The sequence below is a fragment of the Lepisosteus platostomus genome, chromosome 21, assembly GCF_059453375.1.
Source record: "Lepisosteus platostomus isolate fLepPlt1 chromosome 21, fLepPlt1.hap1, whole genome shotgun sequence".
NCBI lineage: Eukaryota > Metazoa > Chordata > Actinopteri > Semionotiformes > Lepisosteidae > Lepisosteus > Lepisosteus platostomus.
In genome coordinates, this window is record NC_142631.1 from 5,565,639 (window position 1) to 5,590,068 (window position 24,430).

At 38.2% G+C, this 24,430-nt stretch overlaps 1 protein-coding gene across 2 annotated transcripts in view; it reads left to right on the top strand.

Annotated features, from left to right (window-relative positions):
* Positions 1–2,952: 2,952 nt before the first annotated feature.
* The window catches only part of dipk1b (divergent protein kinase domain 1B), a 37,852-nt gene continuing 16,374 nt past the window's right edge, over positions 2,953–24,430 (top strand). Inside the window, exons 1-2 of one of the 2 annotated variants that reach the window (XM_088614592.1) lie at positions 18,307–18,598; positions 18,846–18,939. In XM_088614592.1, coding sequence (XP_088470718.1) covers positions 18,564–18,598; positions 18,846–18,939 — 129 coding nt within the window. In that variant the 5' untranslated portion in view covers positions 18,307–18,563. Of the gene's footprint in view, positions 3,062–18,306; positions 18,599–18,845; positions 18,940–24,430 lie in introns of those variants that run through there. The other variant, XM_088614593.1, reaches the window with a different exon arrangement.

Below are 24,430 nucleotides of genomic sequence, written 5' to 3' on the forward strand. Positions count from 1 at the left end.
ATTGCCATTCATTTGCTATTAAAAATAATCATGCAACAGTTATGTGAGTTTCCTGACTGAATACCTTGCACAACCAATCAATACAATAAGATCCTGATACAGTGTTGCAGTCTATTTCCTCAAGCCTTTTAAGGCTTTTAAGTTTAAGTTGCCTTAGCTCCACTACATTTTCTGTAGATCTAATTGTTCTGTTTTATTTTAACTACAGCCCAAAGTGACCGATAGGCCTAGATAATGAATCTACTTATCTACCTTGCATGCAATGCAAATTTAACCAGAGTATATATCTGAGCGAACAGGTTTGAACAACGTCAGGTACTGCCATTGTAGATTGCTGGTGCAATCTACTGGACTGGAAGTATTACTACTGTTACTTCGATGATATGAAGGAATGCAGTTATGTATCTTTCTGGTTTCTGTCCATAGTACAGATTTAGATAGGCAGCAGCCCCTTTAAGAATGACTGTGCACTTGGCAGGAGCGATGTCATTCATATCCCCCATTTGTGTGTACATGTTTTGCTGGTAGTTTCCTGCCTTTTTGGAAACTGTCTTACTGCCTTGGGCTGAGAATATTTGGTTATACTAGATATTTGTCATGCTGGCAGGCTACAGTTTATTGTGCATCTCAGATAACTAGCAAAATAGTTCTCTAGCCAGATGTTAAGATGAATAGGTTTTGATCTGACGTTACATGAGAATGATGCATTGACTCACTCCAAGTGAGAACTGCTCCCTGAAATTTCACAAACCTTCATCAGCCATCAGCCATAATATCAACATGCAATACTAAATGTATGCAGTTAAATTATCAGTGGCTTGGGTGATGATGATGGTTATAGCTAAATAATATACGTATCTGCTTTGTTTTTTTTGGATTTGCAAATTTCTTTAATAAACCTTGTGAAATGTGTCTTTTTGTATATTGTGTCACTTTGAGATTTGCTATTTAAATCAAAGCTACTATTATTTTTGTAATAATTGTATATATTTAAATACTTCTATTATATCTCCCTTGAACTATGTTTTGATATATTGCTTAGAAAAAAATAAATCTTGGATACGATATTAAATGTTGTTACAAATGGGGGGTTACAAAAACGGAGAAAATCGAGAACTGACCAATTGGATTAGTCAATAAATAATTATCATAACCCCTGACTTGTAAGGATTTTGCCAGAATATAAGGAGCTTGTACATGAATTCTTTGTTTTCTGGTACAGCTTTGGCTGAAAAGAGTAATAATTCAGGCACACTTGGTTAAACAATTATTTATTAACAATGACAGTGACACTTACTACACTACTCACAACATAAACATACAACACACAAGTTACTCTGTATATACAGTATGGACAGACAAGGCTTTTCAGAGGCCGACATCTAAATTTCCCAGAAAATCCCAGGCTGTTAAATAATACCTACAGTATAGAGGCCAAAGAAGAGATAAGCTGTCTTCTAAACTAACCTGCAATTAAGTCTCTTTCTTCAAACCCATATGCCACAAAATAAATGGGAGCCTATCTCCCTATTCTAAAAATGCATGTGGAAGAAGGAAAGGCCATCTTTAACAAAGGTATTCTTGACTCAGGAAACCCAGGTTCCTTAAAAACACAGAATAATAAGCTCTTTCTAACAAAGTTCTTATTCCTAACTCTAATCAGGTTTTGTTTGGATGATCATAAAGTAGGGACTCTTGCCTGCACAAGCTTCAAGTTTCCTCTCCTCTTCTCCTCTCTCTCATGGTCTGACCTTGTTATCCTTCATTTCTCTCCTTTCCTTCTGCTCTGATCTTATGTTGTGTGTTTCTGTACTGTTTATAGACACTTATCATTTACCCAGAACTTAATTAACTAAGGTCAACTTTATGATTGTTTTGATTACAGACTCTGAAATGCCTACATCTCAGCAAACATCCCCACTTATTTATAAATATGAAGTTTTATTTATAAAGTGTACGGGAGTCCTACTGTAGATATGAAGCTAGGAAATAGAAACTAAACAGAAAATTTACCAGTGCAAAACAGAAATATGGAGCTTTCATTTTGAAAAAGTCATACATTGTCTTTATATAAAAGAATTAAGTAATCAGCCTTTGATTTTAAGTTCTTAAAATCAAGTGTCTACAAATGTCTCCCTCAGTCTTGAAATACTTTTTACCCTGGGCTGTTATAGCTTGTCTTGAACAGGGTTGTTCAAGACCTTGCTATTAGAAAGCGGAGAGTACTGTATGTCCAACCCTACTCCCTATCAGTTTCACCACACAGACTGACATCTCCGTTACTGCCATACTAAATCCTTAACAGCATGTATACCAGCAGATAATCACTGTTTCTGTAGAGTTTTTATCAGCAATTATAAATCAATGATGCAAGCAGGGGTAAAGGCTCCATAATTCTCTTTAATGCAACTCTTCCACCACACACACAGAGTACAATATATTATTTTGAAAGTTTCTTCTTTTGTAGATACAATGCTAAATAATCTCTCAAACAATCAGTGATGTTAACTTTGTTTAAATGTATCTTTTAAATGAGATTATCTTTATAAGAGATTAAGGTAGCAATCTGTAATGAGATTACTTTGGTTTATGTGTAATCCAATACTCCCCAGCCCCAAACACCCACAGACTAATCTTAAACCTTGAGCAGAGTAAAGAAGTGTGGCAATAGGCATGTATTGCAATATACAGTAGTAGTTATATCTTGGTGCAGTAAAAATGTAGGAGTTAGACTTTTTTGTTTACAGAAGGCTTGCCTACATTTTCTCCCATTTTAAATTGCCTAAGAAAACAGGTGGAGTTTTGATAAGCTTCTGATCATTCAGAGAGCTGGTAATTGTGTTCTCACAGAGAAGCAGTCCTGATCAAAGTGCAGGTTGCTTAGTGTTTCATTGCTGCACGCTGAATCAAAGAACTGTGCAAGACTCCACCCAGTCTAACACTTTTTCTGTGTACATCTGAAGCTCTTAAACATGCAAACAGCAAATAGTTCTGTCTGTGAAAGAGAATATTTCCACATTGATGTAGAGGATCTCTCCAAGCTTGTTTATATGCTTTAAAGGTAAGACACTCTTAAAAAAAAACTGGTTTATGAAATTATAGAAACATTTCATAATATAGAAAGTTATAGAAACATTGATAAAGCATTGAAAAGAAGTCTCTGTTTCAACTTTACACAAAGATTTTGTTTAAGGGACAATAAGAATAATGCATTTCCAAGTCTTCTTTGGTACTTTTTCCTTAGAAATTCATTTTTGCAAGAGAAGGATAACGTCATCTTCAATGGGACCACTAGGGGGGGGCATCATGTTCCATCCAAAGCAGTGTGCTACCAGACATGCCAAAGAAGTGAAGAAACAACCTTATATGAAAAATCATTAATTATACTCAGACACAAAGAGTTCATGTAAATACTACCCAGAAAAATAACCTGTGAGTATTTTGGGTTTCAAACATTGGATCCATCTATCCATGATTAGAAAACATCATGATTCATACATTGTTGACAAGAATTTGCAAAAGCACATCTTTCACTTGACAACTGGGAAAGGATTGCACTCAAGCATGATATGTTGCAGATCCAAAAGCTGAATATGTGCTGAAAATGTGCAGTATTTAAGAAAACATTGTCTAGCATCAATAAATTCATAACATGACAAATTTTATTCCATACGCAGTAATGACCTGATTATCCAGTGATGAGCCCAATCAAGCATGGGCTTCTGACCTCTTCTGATGTCACCGAAACACCATCAGTGCACTTCTGAGACTTTAATATGTTAATTGCAAACTCAGTGATAGGATTAGTTCCGGGTCTTCGTCTTCTTCGCATTTTCCCACTTATGTGGGGTCTACTTGTTTGCACCGATTTTTCCACTTCGTACTGTCTGCGGCATCTCGGCAGGTGACTTTTGCGAGGCGCATGTCATCTTTCAGACGATCCAGCCAGTGCGTAAATGGTCGTCCACGGGGCCAGCAGCCTTCCACATTCAATTCAAGGGCGGTCTTTGCCATTGATGTGTCATTGCTGACACATCAATGGCAAAGAATTGAATGAATGAAACACCATCAGTGCACTTCTGAGACTTTAATATGTTAATTGCAAACTCAGTGATAGGATTAGTTCCGGGTATCCCTGTGTAATTATACTGGCACAAGACTGTTTTAGGAATTATTTATCTGCTGTAAAAATCACAAAATTAAGGTTACAAAAAATAAGGTTACATAATAATAGATAATGTAATAGAAATTGAATAAAATAAACAGAGACAAAACTCAATATAAATAGAGCTGCTATGTGTCCATGGTGTATGCAATATATTATGTCCAAGTAGTGCAATATGCACTACAGTGAAAACAGTATGTCCATGTAGCCATTACAGGTGATTTGCTAAAGGAGCTGCAGGTTGGCTATTTAGCAGTCTTATTGCCTAGAGGTAGCAGCCATTCCGTAATCTGTTGGACTTTGACCGAATGCGTCGGTACTGTTTACTGGATGGTAGGAGAGAAAACAGTTTGTGACTGGGATGACAGGGGTCCTTGAGAATGGACCTGGACTTCTTAAGACATCTAGGTGATAGATATCCCGGATGTTTGATAGCTCACAGCCAGTAATGAGCTGCGCTAACTTCAGAACCCTCTGCAGTACTCTGCAATCCCGGGCGGAGCAATTCCCACACCAGGCAGTAATGCAACCAGTCAGGATACTCTCAATAGTGCACCTGTAGAAGTTGGCCTTGATATGTGATGGCTTGCCAAACATCTTTAGCCTGCGGAGAAAGAAAAGGTGCTGCCGTGGTGTTTTGACCACAATGTTGGTGTCAAGAATGACCTGCTGTGCAAACGGGAGGATGGACCCTGTGTGGTACCTTAGGTGGTCAAGAGGCAAGAAGGTAGCTTCCAAAGTAAACAAGGGCTAGACAAGAGACATGGTCAAAGGCAAGTTCTGTGGTTCATATCAAGAAAAGTCAGGAGAAGGTTCAGAAAACAAAGGCAAGGTAGGAGCTCCAAAGACCGACCAATACCAGACAAAGAACAAAGGGTTCTGGAGGGTTTAAGTATTGTGCGAGGAAGAAGGTGCACTGATTGATCGAGTGTCGTGGTTGGCTGATTGGCAGGAGAGGTGTCGTTTAGCAGAAATGCTCGGGGCTGGAGTGTAATTAGTGCGAGTGTGCTTCCGTGTGAGAATGTGGTGATTGGTGAGGGCATGACAGGTGGTGTGGTGAGACAAGGTTAAGTCTTCTGTGATGTTAACTCCCAGGAACTTAAAACTGCTGACCCTCCCCACTGAAGTCCCATTGATATAGACAGGTGTGTGATCGCCTCCCTGGTGTTTCCTATAATCCACAATCATCTCCTTAGTCTTACTGATGTAAGAGAGAGAGGTTGTTCTCTTGGCACCATGCTGCCAGGGTTTCACACATCTTGTGTATTTTAGAACCATAAATCTCTCTATTTGAGTCACATTGCACCAACTGACAAAGCAGGCCAGAGCCCCATCTATGCAATTGTTATGAAAGGCTAAAGAAACAGGAAAAGCCCCAGCCCATCACCAGGGGAGCAAATATGGATCAGATCCCAGTCTCACATGTTATCAAATTCATTACAGAAGCACACTGCAAACCATGTGTGGAGTTAATGCTTTGTGATGCTGTAAGCAGTGAAGTGCTTCCTTCAAGGACTCCAAGGGTCGACACCATTCTTGGCATAGTGGATATTGTGACAATGACATGGATATGGGCACAATATCCATAACAGGGTGGATTTCCTAGATATCTTTCTGAGGGAATGGAACAAGGTAATCCATTCATGCTCAATGTTCAATGGGTGTGTGTGGTGCATGTAAGACTGGCCTGGTCAATGGTGGAGTTATGAAGACCTAAATGAAGGCTGAGATTCTATAGATTACAGCACCATAATGTTTTATTAATACTTTTCCCTCAGAAAACCTTAGGTTACCTAATTATGTGTGTGCACACTTAACCTACAGACATAACAATTAATTGTTATGTTACAGTTGTGACTTGTGAAGTATGTGATGATATACAATAGCAGACAAAGAACTGGCGCTCTCTATCTTATATGAGTAAATTCTCTAGAACAATCTTAAATACAAAGTATTAAGGTGAATTCTTATTCATTAACTACAAAAGCAGTATTGCAAACGAGAATAGTACAAATAATTGTGTAATATTTCAATTAACCAAAGCTGTAAAATCATTTGTCCTTAAAAAGCATCAGGTATTATAAAAAGTAGCTGTAGGACAGATTGATTGCCAATGCAATGCAGTTGTTTTATTATAAAAAGGCATGTGATTTGGCTCCTTTTCAGACATGTTTATTTGATTTAATTTAAATGTGAATATTGACAACTGAAGCTTTAAGGTCACAGAAATGGGACAGTAACCCTAATGCTCTGAACACAGAGCTACTTGTTGACTCTCAATACAAACAAATTATCTTCATAACCATTGACCTCAGCAAGTGGATTCGATAGGCTTCTAATTATTTGTGTTGTATAATGCAGACTGCTTTTATGGGGCCTATCTGATCTCTTTGGGTTACAAAATGATCAGGATTTGAAACTGCATTTCTAATTAACTTGGCTGCTATCCAGGCTATTTTAATTATCATTGCATAATTAGTTAAGAGACAAAATTTATTAAATAGATTACTTTCTGCTCTTAGTATGAGAGAGATTTGCTTCACCATGGTAACAACAACTCTGAAAGTCTGTAGAGATTATTATTATTTAAACAATTCCCTTACCTACAGCCACTATTTATTTAGAAAAAATAATGCATCCAAACTGACAATGTATAGACACGAATGTTATTAACACTTACAGCAACGGAGATCAAATAAATAGCAAAGAATTTACAATGGCTTCTATTCCAAGTAGCCCTTTTAAGCTTTACCTAATGTTCATAGATTTCTCCTAAGATGTTTTTTTTATCTTTTTGATAACCTAATAAATAAAAAAGCCATCTAAAGATTAATGAAGGAGCTGCTGTTTTATTTCAGCTGGCAGGTAAGTAACTGCTAAGTTAATAAGCACATGATTTTTAACTGTGCATCATACAAGATCACTTTATTAGCCATATACAATTTCTTGCATTAGGAATTTGTCTTTTCGCATACCCCAGCTTGCTCTCCATGAGACACACAGGAACGGGGAAAAGTTTGGGGTCAGAACGCAGGGTCAGCCATTTATACAGCGCACCTGAAGCAGCTGGGGTTAAGGGCCTTGCTCAGGGACCCAACAGAGTAGGATTCCTCTGCCAGCCATGGGATACAAACTGGCAACCTTTCAGTCACAGGTGCAGATCCTTACAGGTGCAGGATAAGGCTTGGCTTTTGAAGCTTCCTAAATCATATCAGACCAGATTAAAAGTCGTGTTCAGTCTTAACAAAAAATATACCCTTAAGAAGCCTCAAAAGCCTTATCCTGGCTATTAAAGGTGGATAAGGGCAAATACTGTATCTGCTCACAAAATGTTTTGTAATTATCCAGGAAATATTGTGAAAAGACTGTTGTGTTGCAAATGGGTATTGTATGTTTATGATAATTTAAAGATACAGAAGTATATGATAAATAGTAGACCAAGTCAAGTTTTGTTTAACATACTGTACCTGTACTGCAGTTGGCTGGATCAATAATCATTTGTTGGCTGACAAAAGCAGTACACTCACATCTTGGAGGGCCAGAGGTTTTCTGTATATTAGGAAATGAAAGATTTAAGTAATTTCTCATAATATTCCAAAGTTTCTTAACTGAATCAAAATAGTCATTTTAAATTGGAAACTCAGACCTTGAAATATTTTTATATAGTTTTTATTTTAGAAATAATGATACTGATTAAGTAAAGGAGAGTGTAACCACAAAATGAAGACCGTGCTATGAATTTTGGTTCCTGATGTTTAGCACAATAATAGTGAGCCCAGGTGACAGTGGTTAGCATTGCTCCCTCGCAACACTAGGTAAGATAAGATCACTTTATTAGCCCTATACAATTTCTTGCATTAGGAATTCATCTTTTCACATACCCCAGCTTGCTCTCCATGAGACACACAGACAGGGAGAGAAGCTTGGGGTCAGAGCACAGGGTCAGCCATTGTACAGTGCCTGTGGAGCAGCTGAGGTTAAGAGCTTTGCTCAAGAGCCCAACAGAGTAGGATTCCTCTGCTGGATGTGGGATTTGAACTGGCAACCTTCCAGCCACAGGTGAAGATCCTTAGCCACAGAGCCACCGCTCCACCCCTAGTTTAGGATCCCCTAGAGCCCTGGGTTCAATTCCAGACCCTGATCCTAAACTGGAAGAAGCTTGTGGATGGAAAAATGACCCCTGGGTCATTCAGTAGGAGTTCACAAAGGGAAGCTTTCTGTTCTGACTATTTTATTTCTCCTGAAGACCAGGGTTTGGCAGTCCTGGTCCTCTAGTGCCAGTGTGCCTAAAGGGTTTGCAGGTCTCTTTAAATCAGGTCTCTTAAATGTGTGCCTTTAAGTCAATAATGAGAATGTAGGTTATTAAGGGCAGAGTTGCAATGAAAACGTGCAGATATTGGCCCTCCAGAATCAGGACTCCCCACATCTTTTGTAGACAGTGATGTTTATTCCTGGTTCTGGAAGGCTACACTCCACCAGGGGTTTATAGGTAATTTATAATTATCCATGTGCTAAGACCTGGTGATAGTAGTAACAGTGACCACTTAAGGGTACAATGATTCAAGCTAAGCCATTTAGTGTCCGAAATGGAATGAAAAAACAGAAGTTGCAGTGTTATCTGAGGAGCAAGAGCACATATTAGTGCTGTATATAAACTGCACAATGGAGCCTGAATTGATCACATATTGCTTCATTTCCAGTCTATCTTTGCTGTTTTAATTCTTAGGACATTATATTATTCAAACTGAAAGAAAAAATAGGATGAGCTAAGATGACTCCTGCTGCCTGCTGTTGAAAATAATGAAAATCAATTTAATATTAGCGCAACACAAGTGTTACTAAGGACAATTAAAAAATAAAGGAAATCCTTTTCATAGCATGAGACAGAACCTGACTGCTAATTGATTTCTTGCTACACAGCATGGGATTGGCACATCACCTCCAACATGTGATAAAAAATATTGTATCTTAATCATTAAGGATGGTCTGAAGAGTCTGAAGAGTGACTATGTTGGTGGTGGTGGAGGGGATCCTCATTACCTGTAAAGTGCTTTGAGTGGAGTGTCCAGAAAAGCGGTATATAAGTGTAAGCAATTATTAATTATTATTATTTTTACATTTTTATATTAAATTGAATTCGGCCTTTTTCATTTGGAAAACCTGAAAAAACTGTAGTAATATCTAGTCTCTCTAAATACAGAAATCACAGTACAATTCTACAGAAAACAGTGCTGCTAATTCAAACTGTATCCTAAGATATCTTGCAGAGAAAGAGGGGGATCATAAAAGGTGCAAAGTATATCTATGGAAAATGAAGTGGAAACTATTTAAGAGGCTTGGAGAATTTTGGTCAACTCAACAGCTGTTTTAGTGTCTTTGCAAAACATGAAATGTTTGGGACTCCATTAGGAATGACATTATTATATGCAGGTGTTTCATTTATACAGTATATCTAAAGCCCAGGCTGTAGCAGCTGGCAAGGGACAGAAGACTCAGCCTAACTCTGATGACAGCACAGCTGGCAATCAAGACCATAACTGTCACTTGGGATCTGACACAAACAACAAGGCTTGCACCAAATCCTTTTTATTTTACAGTCTGCATCTTCCACAATCCTGCTTGCTGATTAATTAATTCCTGTTAATTGTATTGTACAACATATAATGCTTCCCTTTGTTATTCTAAGCCCTAAGATGTGAAATAAAACTAAAAGAATCTCGTCATATGCTATCCAAACATGATAGTGGTATTTCAGAAAAGACAGACTGTACACACATAATGGCACCAATGAAAGAAAAAACATTTTATAAGCTGAGCTCCATACTTGCTATACTCCATACTGTCATTTCATTCTATTGTATTGGTATAAAATTGAACATGAAATTATGGATTTTGCATGTAACTTAATACAAAGATAGAAGCATCGTATCCTTCTCTAATGTTCCTTGACTATACCATGTTTAATACTGTATAACATATTACAGATCAGTAACTATAATGTAATAATGAAAGCATATACTGTATCCATTTATGATTTTAGTATTTGCTATCCTTAGAAGTCAGCACTCTAACTGACATAAAATCAATCAGCCTAGGGTCAAAATTTAACAAAAGCTGACCACATATAACAAAGGTGATATATTGGAATAAAATAAATGAATATGAATAGTACAGTATAATGAAATACAAACCTGTTCATAGCTCAGGATGAATAACTTATCTGCAGCACCTCATTATTTTTCAGCTATTACTATTATTAGTACTGTCATCATTATTTTCAGGTAAGCTTCTGCCTAGACATCTGTTACTGTCCTGAGTAAGGTATTTATAATGTTAGGCATTGATAGATCAATGCAGAATGAAAATCTCCTCATTTCTTTTATGAATAATTGATAGAGTATGCTTTGCATCCAAGAACAGCCCGAGACTGAATAAATGTATTTTATTAAAAGTACTATTGAATTTCCATGCTGTCTGTTGAATTAAAAGTAAAAGAAATGCATTTCAGCTGAGGACGGAGGAGCCAAGCACATTGATTTGGTTTCATGTCTAAAATTACTTGTCACTTTTAAAGAACACTTGACACCTTTGGTCCTCGTAGGTTATGGTAGGAAGAGAGAGAGATGTAAAAAAAGACAGTGTATATCCCATGAAATAAAAGTTTGATGTGATCATTGTTCATGAGTTTTGAATTTTATGAAAATCAAATTAGTGTCAGGACACAGTCACTATTTACTTTTTCAATGCCTTAATGGGCAGTTCAGTTGTACCTCGTTGCCTGCATCTGTTTTAACATTGTTTGGCATATTTTCAAACCAATTTCTGTATAATGAGTTGGGAATAGACTTCGATTTTTCTTGACTTAACAGTGACAGACGTTTTTCTCATTTGAAGGCAACAGTAACAAAAACAAGTGGGCTGACAAAAGAGATGAGAAATCCCACTCTGCTAATTTCCCATACTGTTAGCCATATGACAGAAGTTCTTAGATTCAGCTCCATATTATAACATACAAATGAGTTCCCCACTTTCATATGGAATAGCATGATTATGAAGCCAGAGACAGTGGCTGAGGATTGTGGCGCCCCTCATCATCACAGTGGTAATCCTGCACTGCTGCGGTTTCTCCTGATTGTCAAAATAATGCCAGACTCTGACTTGGCCTCTGATTTCTCCTTCTGAAGTGGTGGAATTATAAAGAAATTCTCTGGGGTTCATTCCATAAACACAGGAACACTGTCCTGGCTGTCAGACAAGTAAAAACTGCCAAATTTCCATTCGCCGTCCAAGCCTGATTAATTTAATTTCAGAACTCCTTTCTGTTTTATTCTGATGTGGAGTAGAGAACAGAACTGTGCTAATGGGCTTGGAACCCTGTCCTCTACCACTAAGTCAATTATAGTAAGAATATAAGAATTAGCAAAATTCTACTTTTTTTGCTCAGCACTTCAGATCTGTCAGCTTGGATGTGGTGGCTGGAAGTCTGACCTTTCTGATGTCTTAAATAAGCATGATTTCCTTTGTTTTTGTTTCTTTTTTTCATGAAGGATTGGTTGCAGCTGTTTCCCTTGCCATTATGTTAATACATCCATCTTACAAAGTTTAAATGGAGTTTAAATACACATCAGAGCAGATTTGAAATATTTACAATTTAATAACCTAATTTAAATTTAAATAATGTACTCATTACAGCAGGAACAAAAACCAAACAATTTAATTCTCAACAGAAGAAACCCAACTTCAGATTCATATCAACAAACAATCCAGGCATTTTTCCTACAATGGAGGGAAATTAGGGTGGGTTGAAAACTACAGTCAGAAATGAATCCATTTAAATAGCTTTCTGTTCTTCCCTGAAGAAACTGATGCAATATATGGTATGCCTTCACAGTCTCTTATCTTTCTCATATACTGTAGTTTACTTATTTTACCTCCTCAATATGTACTATATGCCTGACCATGCAGATCTCTCAGAGAATATAAACACATAGATATTGAGGCCAATATAATTTATCTAACAACCCGGTTATTGATGTCATTAACAACATTAATCCCAAACAGAGCTGTTGGACTCCCTCCTCTGGCCGTTTTCCACCAGTTGATTATTTTATCAACCAATGCACTAATCAAGCTCCCAAGGCACTCTCTATATCCAGTAAACATAGGTCTAACCTCACCCAAGGAGAAAATCAGGCACTCCAGTCTCTCCGCAACAGGGATGATATCGTCATCAAACCAGCGGACAAAGGAGGTGCTGTTGTGGTGTGGCGTAAAGATCTATATATCTTTGAAGCCTCTAGACAACTAACTGACACTTCTGCCTACCTCCCTCTCCAACAGGACCCTACCACTGACTACCAAAAGGAAGTGGTATCCACCATTTCCCTTCTTATCAGCAGCAACGAGCTCCCCCAGGAGGCGAACCGGCTCATCATGGAACACCCAAAGGTATCTCAATTTTACCTCCTCCCCAAAATCCACAAACCGGACACCCCTGGACGCCCCATCGTATCAGCATGTAACTGTCCAACTACTTACATCTCAGCCTTTCTCGACAGCCTCATGAGACCGCTGGTTGAAGATCTTCCCTCATACATCAAAGACACCAACCACGCGCTCCAACTTTTCAATGATTTCCAATTTCAGGGTACTGAATGCCACATTTTTACCATGGACATCACCTCTCTGTACACCGTCATTCCCCATAATGACGGCCTTACAGCCCTCAAGCACACGCTGGACAAACGCACAGTGCTTGATCCACCCACCCACACCCTGGTACGCCTTGCAGAATTGGTCCTCACACTGAACGCATTCTCTTTCAATAATCTTTTTTACCAACAGGTCAGTGGAGTTGCCATGGGCACCAGAATGGGACCCAGCTATGCCAACATTTTTGTCGGCTGGGTAGAAGAACGCTTCTTCGCTTCCTACACTGGCTATGTCCCTGACCTCTACAAACAATATATTGATGACTGCGTCAGTGCCGCCACATGCTCCAACGATCAGCTTGAATTCTTCCTGCACCATTTCACCAACTTCCACCCGTCCCTCAAATATACGGTTAACATATCTTCCACCACTCTTCCGTTTCTAGACATCCACTTGTCTATCAACTACCCCCGACTGTCCACTTCAGTTTATTACAAACCCACGGATTCACACAGCTACCTCCTGTACAGCTCATTTCACCCCAACCACACTAAAAACTCTCTTCCTTTTTCACAGTTCCTTAGGTTACGACGATTATGCAGCGACGACATCGACTTCGAAAACCAAGCCCTCGAAATGTACTCATTTTTCATCAACAGAGGATACCCCAGCAGTGTGATTGACAGGGCCCTTGCCCGAGCCAAAAACACCCCCCGGACCATCAACCCGATCAGGAACTCCTGCCGTAACAACCGCATTCCTTTGGTGCTTCCTTACCACCCTAACACACTTCCTATCCCCAGGACCATTAACCAGAACTTTTCCATCCTACAGGATGATCCCTCCATTGGGGCCCTCTTTTCTGATCGCCCTATCATCTCATATCGCCGACCACCTAATCTGCGTAACCTCCTTGTTCACAGCTCCCTTGACCGCCCTCAGCAACCATCCACACCAGGCACTTTCCCTTGCAAAAGAGCTCGCTGTATCACCTGCAAGTACACAGCCACCACCACACTCATTCAAGGCCCCTCAGGACAATTCCGGATCACCCAGACAGCATCTTGTACCTCCAGCAACCTTATTTACTGTATCTCTTGCAGTAAATGCCTAGCCATCTACATTGGGGAAACAGGAAGGAGACTCGGAGACCGCTTCAGAGAACACGTCAGGGCTGTGAAGATTAAAGATCTCTCCAAGCCCATTGTTCCACATTTCACCTCTGACGGCCACGACCACTCTAATCTCTCCGTCTGTGTTCTCAAAGACGGTTTTCCGAACTCATACATCAGAAAGACCACCGAAACTAAAATTATTCTGCAGCTAGGATCACACATTCTCCCTTCCCTTAACGACAGATTACTGTTCTTTTAAATTTTCTCCATTCATTGGAAGTTTCATTTCACACATCTCTGCACCCATTCTGACTTCACACCTCTTGATTGGCCTCTCTTTCTGTCCCCTGCTCCCGCCTCTCACTCCTCCTCCCTCTCAACCTTTGTTCTCCCGCTACTTTACCTTTGCCTACTGCCCTGTCTCTCTCACACCTGAAGAAGGCTCCACGGCCGAAACGTTGTGTTCTCTTTCTTCTTTTTTTCAGCATGGAATAAACCTATTACTTGTTAATTTATCTAGAGCTGTGTCTGAGGATAGTGTTTTCTTAATATGTACAGTACATGAGACATCTATTTCAAGATAGATATTGCCAGCAAAAAAAAAATGAACCATTTTAAAGGTGGGCAGGAGACATGATCACTAACTTATGGTCCTCTGTCTAAGCTGTTGGACTGAGGGTAGACAGATGTAAAAACAACAGAGAATATCCCAAACCCACAGGACTTGAACATACAGTATATAACCTCATAATAGGACAGCTGTAAGGTATTGTAAAGTATAAAACTACATATACATATTTCAATACATCTTTTAAACTGGTGCCATTTTTTTCCATTTGTGTTAAATGTGTTTAATTTAAAAATGAACCTAAGAGGTCAGTTAATACAGTAGCATATGGTGACAGCAGTGGTTTTAACCTCAGATCAATAGCCCACCTGTATTAATCAACAGAGTACAGGCTTATTTTTACTAACCCACTCACAGACTTCAAGGCAGACATACATATTAATACTGATTTCTACTTTCTACATTGAGAAATAATGCCTCATTTACTGGGGGCAATGCAGAGACATGTAAGGGAGATCAATAACTCACATTTCACACATACGTTTCTTGTGGGAGAGTTGTTTTCCTGGTCTCCGCTTTTTTCCTCTTGATTAAAATCACATACATGAATGCCATAACCTGCAAGTCAATGGAATTTAGACCTGTTGGAGAGGTTTCCCATAGGGAACGTACAGAATAGGTTCAGGGCTTTGGCAGGTGATTTTGTGCCCTGGAGATCTCTTCCCCCAAGGCAGTTCTCAAAGCTGCAAACTGAAATTCACTTTCGCTAACGGCATTCCTGAACAATGCCAAGCAAAAGGACACGAGCGAGCAGATCTGTGAGCAGAGGATTAAGGGGAAAAGACATTGAGAGGCTAAGTGATATATATCTTAACAGCTTAAAAGATAGATCTAGAATACGATTTGAATGAAGTTTGTCTGGGAGTTAATTAACAGAAGGGATGATTGTCTACTTGGTTTAGATGATTTTATTTTCATTACAGTCCATCAATGAATCTTATTTTCTCCTCCTAATGTGCTTTGTTCTTTCCTTTTCGAACAAAGCTCTTTTATCAGGCTTGAAGCTGTTCCACCCACGTGATTATTTCCTATTCCTTTTGCTTCTATCCATACATACTGTATCTATATATAGACAAACATGTTTCTCAACCAGTTTCCTGTGTTTATTTCTGGATGCCATTATTAAGTCACCACAAGGAACAAAGAAGAACTCTCTGTTAGGAGACTGGGGTCATATTAAATTATAGATTGGGAAGGCAGCTGAAACCATAACAAACTGTATATAAATGGATGAAACAGAGAGGGTATTATTTGCTCTTTTTCCAACAATTACCAAAGCCAAGATTCACCTTATCACCTTCTTTGATAGAATCCTCTTTGCATCATATTTGTTTTAAAGCAGTAAACCAAAAGATGTGTTCCTAAAGCCCTAGCCTGCTATTAAATATAACAGTAAATTGCCCCAGGTCTGGCCAATTATATTTCTCGTAAGAGGTGGATGTGGGGATGGCATACAAACTTCCAAATTAGAAAACTATTTGTTTTTCCGAAAGACAAAACTGATTGTTGGATATTGGATCATTTGAGAGCTACTGGAAACAAATCCATGCAGTTGTAAAAACATTCAAAGCTTTGGATGCAGAATTCTTTCAAAGCAGAAATGACTCTCACCTGCCAGATGCTCAGTGAAGCTATCCATATACATGTAGTCCCTTCCACACACCACAACAAGTATTTCCTTGTTGTCCTCTGATGTACTGGGATAGCTAAAGGCAGTACAGTTTAATTTATTCACATTATATTCTAGTAAGCATTGGTGAAGGCCCTGGATGTGCTTACTGTTAAAAACTCTTCACACTTTCAAATCCTAAATAAAATTCGGGAATTGATTCATTCAACACATCCAGTTCTCTAGAATTCACACACACAAAAACTATTTTACCATGCTGTGAGAACATATTCAACTGCCTTACCCCTATCAGAAGGTGTTGGAACATATTCTAATCTTTTTTTCTCAAAGGATCTGTATCTGGGGACTCAAGCACAGCAGCCTTGTCTCCTTAATAACTTATCAAGCTTTCCAGTAATGTACAAGTGCTCTCCCAATTAGAATGACTGGGACAAGGCTTTTCCACTGACCTTGAGGTGAGGAGAAAGACTGGCGATTGATTTAATCCATCTGGAGGCATTAGCGAGCTCAAGAATCAGAGTGAGATGAGAAGATTAGGCTGAGGAGAAACCTTGAATGCTGTACACTATGGGTCTCTGCCTTGGGATCCTCATGCTCAGATCACACCCAGTCTTTCAGTCTTTTCTTCCAACAGCAGAGCTCCCAGTAAAACTCCTAGCTTCTGATTAAAAACAAAGGTAAAATATTCATAAAAACTTCAGAGTATTTTAAAATTGGAAATTACAGTCTAGGTTAACATTATGGATTGGATAAATATCAAATATATATCAACAATACCAGTAAGGAAGTTAGCATGCTTAATTTGCACTCTATTGCACTTTTCCAATCATTTAACTGTGCTTACATCAGTGCTCCTTTTGCTTGGCTTCACATCATTTGTACCCCATATTCACCACTCTGTATATTGTGACAAGTTCACCTTCATTACCTTTTATTTCAGTGTTTTCATACTTTTCTTGGTTTGCTTATTAAGGGGGTCTCCTGAGTTTCTTTTTGCTTGATTCTGAAAAGTTCTGAAAAGAACTGAGAGAAAAGAAAGATGCACTTACTACTCTACATATCTTTTTGGGTATTAACCCATGTCACACCACACAAAGGTGTATATACAGTATAGAATAGCTCTTTTCATCGGTGGTATAAACAGTAGCAATTGTTATCTACCAGTCTGGTAAATAACAATGGTTCCCCAGGAAGTAATGGAGTAATGTGGAGCAGGTTAAGACTGTGCTGCAAGTGACCCCAGTCACTATTGCACCTTACTTTATCACTATGCCCCCCAACATTTTTCAGTGCTATACTGTGCCATTTTTAGTGTTAAATTGCCATAGTAAGGGCTAGGGTATTTCTCTCAATGCAATTAAGCCTCAGCTCTTAATCATTGTTCCCTATCCCAGGCCCCACAAGTATTTAACTTTGTTCCCCTAGCAAAGTTCTAGCTTAAGTGTTTTAACTTTACAAAAGCATTAACGTAAGGACCTTAGTATTTGTAATCAGGATATTTGCATAGAGCAAAGTCAGTGAAGAGAATATATTCTTTGCACAAAACCCATGAAACTGAGGTATGAGGTACAATTTCTGACAGAAGTAAATGAGGTCCCCATTTCTACATCTACAAATTAATACTTCATGTTACCTGCAGCAGGAAAAAGTTTTAATTGGTGGCATCACAGTCTTATTATTATATACTGTCATTAATTATTCCTATTCCTAGCCAAAAAAAAGAAGCAGTTGTTGTTGAAGGTAATTTGATCTAGAAGAAAAACAAAGATAGATCTTAGCTTAATCCATTTATTCAGGAACGTTAATAATTCTAATACTATTATATAGCTAAGACATACCTATTTAGTATATTGTAGTTTGAAGATGCTTTTAATAGCTTATTTGCTTGCTTCATAAATAAAACAATAACATTAATTTGATCCTGCAGCTGTAGAATGTGAATGGTATTGCTTTACAATGCAAGCACCATAATATTACACTCATCTATATTTAAATACCGAGAAGGAACACATTAAGTATCAAAGATACCCACTTCTCTTTTTATGTCGGGGGCAGAAAACAAGATAGCCCTGGTATCACTTCCCCTTTAATTAAAGCCAAAGTCGGTTCTTATTCTTCAGCAACGTAGACCCTGCATGTCGGAGCTGTGGAGCATCAGTGCTTAAAAAATACAGGATATCTATACCATTAAAATAATCTTGTTTGATTTTACCGATGTGGACAAAATGTGTCCCATGTACCGCAACGTTGGGCTTTTGCATCGGAGAGTACATGCGCCACTTAAGATCTTTTTTTACTTTCACAGTGATTTTTAAATGTGTAATTGAACGCAATTTGTTGTAGTTGTTTGAGCAGCGCAGTGACAGTTGCGTTATGCGTTTCGAGCGAAACATCGGATGTAACAAAAGGTGTTGAAACCTTTATATTTTAATAATTTAGCATTTCGTGTTTTTTTTTTTAGTTTGGATATATAGTGAACCAAATGCATGCCTAAGATGAGCTTTACATTCCTAAACGTACACATTTTGAACATCTGAGAAGAATCGAATGATAGGAAGCAATGTCCTGCTGTGGACTCTGCATCGAGATGTTTCACAAGGGGAATACTAAAGGTACACTGATTTGACAATCTCATCCATCATTTCTATACCCAAGACAATTCCATGTGTTCCCAACCCCAAAGATGATGAGGAGTTTACGAAGACTGGTGCATTTGGTTCTGTTTTGCCCCATGTCAAAAGGATTGCAGGTAAGCACCCCTCTTTGCTGTGGTGTATCATCAGGGATGTCCCTGTCTAGTCATTCGAAATTGGCTAGTTTTAATAAGTGTGTCGTTGCTTCTTAAACTATTGAGCTATGTTTATTTAACCTCTTAAACCAGGAGCTTTACTTTACATACAGAAATGATTCTGCATTTCTACTGTATCTGGTGATGCGATCTAAAGCAACTGTTGTCATAGCCTACATAAGAAATCGTGTTTTCTATTTTACATAAGATGTATTCAGGACGCACAAGCAGCAGACCAACAAACGCATTTCAATGTAAGGAATGAATGACTAAATGAAAAAAGTGCTTTACTATGACAGAGAAAATCGGATATTGTATTATACCAATTGTGGCCAAATATCCTGGAATATACTGTAGACGCGGTATTGTAAAAAGTGTGAATCTGAACAAAGCGAACTCGCCTTTCCTCTGTTGACATCATTTTCTTTCTTCCTTGTGCATGTCCTTCTTAAAAATACAACAGCCCTGTTGTTCATTCTCACTAAAACGGAGATATTTTCCAGTGTTCGCATCATCATGATTATCAAAGTGAGGCAGTCAAAAGGCTATTTTTAAGCACCCATTTTAAGGTTGATGCCAGCTTGACAGGAATAAGTTCTCCGTATATACTGTAGTTTTAGTGACGATGTGGTCTGATTTTTTACTGCATTACATACCTTATTGGAGACTATTTTAAGAGTCTTCGTCAACCTGTCCTTACGGTGGAGTATTTCGAAAAAAGCGCTAGAAAGCTTAATGTCTCAAATGTGTACAATATTACACGTTTTATAAAAAAGCTTATTCTATTTTATCTTTAGAAAATATTCCTTCTTGTAATACATTGTTTCTTATGAGATGTTTTTTTACAGGGATGGTAACGTGCTCTCTTAAGTTGCTAATGTTTTGTTACAGGGGAGCATAACGTTATTCAAGATGCAAGGTAGCTAGATCATTTCAGTTATCTTGGGTGATTGGTTTGTTTTTATTATAATAATTTTTCAAATGTCCCAGGCCAAGAAGTTACATATGAAGTTGTGTGCCTGTATGTGTGTTCAAACTTTTAAGTGGGACAAGTTTATCAATAACATATTGTATTTGTGTGTTAATGCATTTGTACAATCTCACACATACAGTACACTTGTGAGCTAGTAGCTTGTGATGTGAGTTCATTATCTAAATTAGATCAATCATATACAGTAGAATAGTCCATGGTTATACATTTGAAACTCCTTTCAAATGTGTAAAACATCACAAAACCACAATCTGATTGAGGCAGGAAAACTGGAAAAATACAAACTGATGTCCTTTCTTGAAATTTTGCATTTGGAATTAGCATTTTATTCTGTAGATGTGCATGTTTTGAAAAAAGACCCAGTATGATTCTCATTTCAAAGGTGTCTGATTTATTGCTGGTGCTGTAGAACAAGATGTAGGGTCTTGTCAAATAGTATTGAATTAAAGAAGTAGTGGAATTAAAGAAGTTAGACTGATGTATAAACATATAGATTTACCTGAAATTCTTATAAGCCTGAGATGGCTCCTGTACATAGCATGTGATAGCAAATTGTTCACTGGAAACACATTGATCAAACACCCGACTGCACATGCAGAAATCTAGCCATTGATATGAGGTAATGCAAGCTGAAGTGATAACAATGCAACTGGAATTGCTGTCAATAACTTTCTTTTCCAATTGTGTGAATGTGCATCAACCGTTCACTAAAGGTCTGTCTCATTCCTTATTAGGGGCCTTCTCTAATTTCTCAGTTTGTGAGAAGGTGAGGTGAGAAGGCTTCATATTCAGTGCGAGCTTGCTTGACATCATGTAGATCTTTGGAACTGGTGGCTAACACAATCAAATGTCCTAATTGGATAAGATGGTGATTGGATCATACAGACATTACTTGCAGTTTTTGCTATTTTTTTTTACTTTCAATAATCTGTGATTGCAAGAATCTGATTGTATTAGAGCATTCAGTATATTTGTAACCACACACCATGCTGGCTAAGAACTATATCTCATTTTCATTATTCAAGATTGAATCACCTAATGTAGGACTGGAGGAAATAGGATTAGGGTTATGAACATGTTCTAGGTACGTGAAAACAATGCAAGAACTATGGCATTTTATTACATTGAGCTGTTCAGTGCCAATACAATAAATCAGCAATATACTCTTTGGGGAGAGCTGTCACTAAAATTCTGGATTTAAGCCAAGCCAAGTTGTTTTGTACCAGCCCTAAATAGCTTTGCAATCTTAGTCTTATTGTCTCAAAGATGCTCAGTGTTTGCTTTTAGATTACCATATTGAAATTTTTCATTCTAGTCTTGGGCATCCTCAAATTTTGCCAGCCTGTGTGCATTATGTTTCTTCTAACACATCTTTCTGTTGGCCAGTTTAAAGTATTAATTTACTGGATCAGGCACATTTAGAGGGCCAGAGAGGTTGAATCTGGTTTGGCCTTTTATTCCTTAACAAAATCAATTTCTGGTACACTAATTTAAGAGGATTGCAGCACTTTATGAATATTTGATATTAAACAAAATTTAGAATAATCTTTAATATCACAATCTTTTTTTTACATATCACCATTGCAAGAATACTCTAATATAAGCAATAAACTATTTAAATTTTCGGAGAAAATAATTCTGTAGCCTGTCTGAAGTGAACACTAGGACGAATGCTGCCTGGATGAGACAGATTCCTGTTGGCGATACTTGGCTATCTCTTGCATTTAGGTACCCCTGAGGGACTGCAAATTATAGATAAAGGCTGTATCAGTGCTTTGCTGGACACAAAGGCCTTGCTGTTTCATTTTAGGTTCAGAGTATTACAAGAAGTTGTTGGCTTGGAAAGGAGTGTGTTTCAAACAATGCAAGTGTGTCGTCATTTTTTTACAGGCCAGCGCTTGGGAATTTGGTGGTGGTTTTGCAGCCAGGTTCTGAATCGGTTTTCAGGTTGAGAGGTAGAAAACTAGAAAAACAAGTCAGGATTCTAAATTTTAGCACTTATATAACTAGTATTCTACTTCTTTTTTAGATGCTTATTTTTATTAGAAATGCTTATGATATTTGAAAGAAGAAATGACCTTGCAGGCGTAATAGCAGAACACACCCTTAATAGCACAGATTTTTCTTAAATGTCGCTTGAAGCACCACCTGTCCTTTTTTATTTTTGCAGGCACTCCATTTAATGTTAAATTACTTTAACTTCATGTAGTGTGACCTTTTAGACTGGGCTCTTTAATAGAAATAAGGGACATTTTGATGAAAGGTTAATAAAGAAAAGAAAAAAATAAAAAAATTTCAGCCCCTTGGCACTACATGGTATTTTGACACTGTTCTTCTTTTAAAGAGCCAAAGACTTCACTAAATATATGATAGCAAAATTGCACATAACAGCTCTGAAATGTAGCTTAACTCTTGCATGCGTACCTCTGACTGTTAAATCTAAGCATTCAATTTAAAGTAAGTTACTCAGAGCTCTAAAAGGAATCTAAAAGGAAGCTCTAAAAGGATCTATAGACACAAACATTGCATTCAAGACAGACAACAGGAGGCATTTCTTACCCAACATATTGTATGTGTCTGGAACAAAATGTCAGAATGTCCTTTTTTTCACATTTCTTATGTTCATTACAACAATGCTCACAGTTTTCATGCACTAATTTTTCTAAATTAGAAAAAAGTTTTCATGAGCAAATATGGCACTGTATACACTTGCACTTTGAAACTCTGTGGTACCAGATTGTGACTGAAATTAGCATAAAGCAAAACACAATTTTATGGTATTATATGGTCAATAAGTATCAAGCTGAAGACAAGTTAACTTTTGAATTTGACCAGGAGATCTTGCTTTCTTTAGTCCGAAAGGTCCAATGGTAGACGTTTAGAGTAAAAGGTGGTAAAACGTGATAAAAGTGTGGAGAAGTGTGTCAAAGCACAGGGAGAGGAAAGGTAAATCACAATGCAGACTATGACAAAGCCACCTAAATGTATGGTATAATCATTGTAAGTAAACCTTTCCAGTTAAAGAGGGTGAGCTTTTCTAATGGATTTCACTGAATGCTTAGAATAAAGAAAAAAGATAAAGCTTCTTGCACTTTTTTCCCAGTGATTGCTAACAGTCTTTGAGGCTACTCTGTGATTTTTGCTTTCCTTTCTTGTTAGTGCTTTCCTTTGTGAATTACCCATCCATTATGGAGCCAAGTGTTGTCACTGATGTGGAAAGGCTGGATTTTAAAATGTGCCCTGGCAATTGGAGAGCTTGTATACTCCATGCCCGTGTAACTCTGGTTTGTTTGCCATGATGTACAGTATGTTGTGCTGTTTAGAAACCGAGTATCTTCTGAGAGATAATAGTACCATATTCCATAGACTGAAGACATTCCAGTGTTGCAATCAGCCTATGCCCAGTAAATAAGTGTTCTTCGTGTTGGAAAAAATAACAGCAGGCAAAACCACACCGATTAAACTTGGGTACATTTTTTAAAGAAATATTTATTACCTAACCACCAGGATTCTCTGAGTGATAAGTTGTCCAAGGCTGTCTTCGTTCCCAAAGAACTTCCTGTGTGGTTCACTGTGTCATCAGCAAGGGACATGTCACTCCCCCAGTCAGCAGTGGATCACCTGGTACGTCACTGCAGAACTTGTTGCTCAGTAGGAAATCGAATGGCTCGAAGGGTGGATAGTTGGGTGGATGGGTGGAGGTTGTGAGGTGTAAAGACGCAATGTCACGAACTGCATTCCTACGAGCACCTATTACTGCCAACACCCGCGCACTAATTAATCAATTGTCATTCCTTAGCTCTTCTCTATTTATTCCCTCTCACTCCACTCAGTTCCCGCTCACTATTGAGGTTAACTCTTGGCTTTCTCTAAACTATTCTGGACCTGATTTTTGGCTACCTGGCCTTGTTTTCCTCCTGCTTCGACTTCGTCTCGCCTCTCGTTTTGGATTTGGATACTCTTGACCTTACTCTTGTGATACCTGACCTAGCTCTTCTACCTCAAATATGACTTTTGCCTTTTGCCTTTGGGTTTTGGAAGCCAATCACTAGCTACCTACAGTCTCAGCGCTGCATAGGGTCCAACCAGGTGCTCCTAGTGCAATCCTTGACACGTAACTGGTATTCCCGACAAAAACAGAATCTGAGGTTCTAAATTAGAAAAGATCTTTTATTGCTCAGCAATAAATTATAAGTTACTCCCATCTTTCGGCACGCAAAATACACATGGATAGTCCTATCTCATTATTTATTCAAATTAAGTTATACGTTTCTCAGTCTTTCATCCTCATTGCACTGTGCAAGTGTATTAACATTGCAGCCTTTTGAAATATCTTAGGTGTATTCATACCCACTGCATGGCTGATGTGTTTAATACTGTGCACTAAGCAAAGCCAGGTTAATGTAGCAGGGTTTGGTGATCAGTGTGAAATGGCTCTCCTTAGAATATACCAAAAAGAAT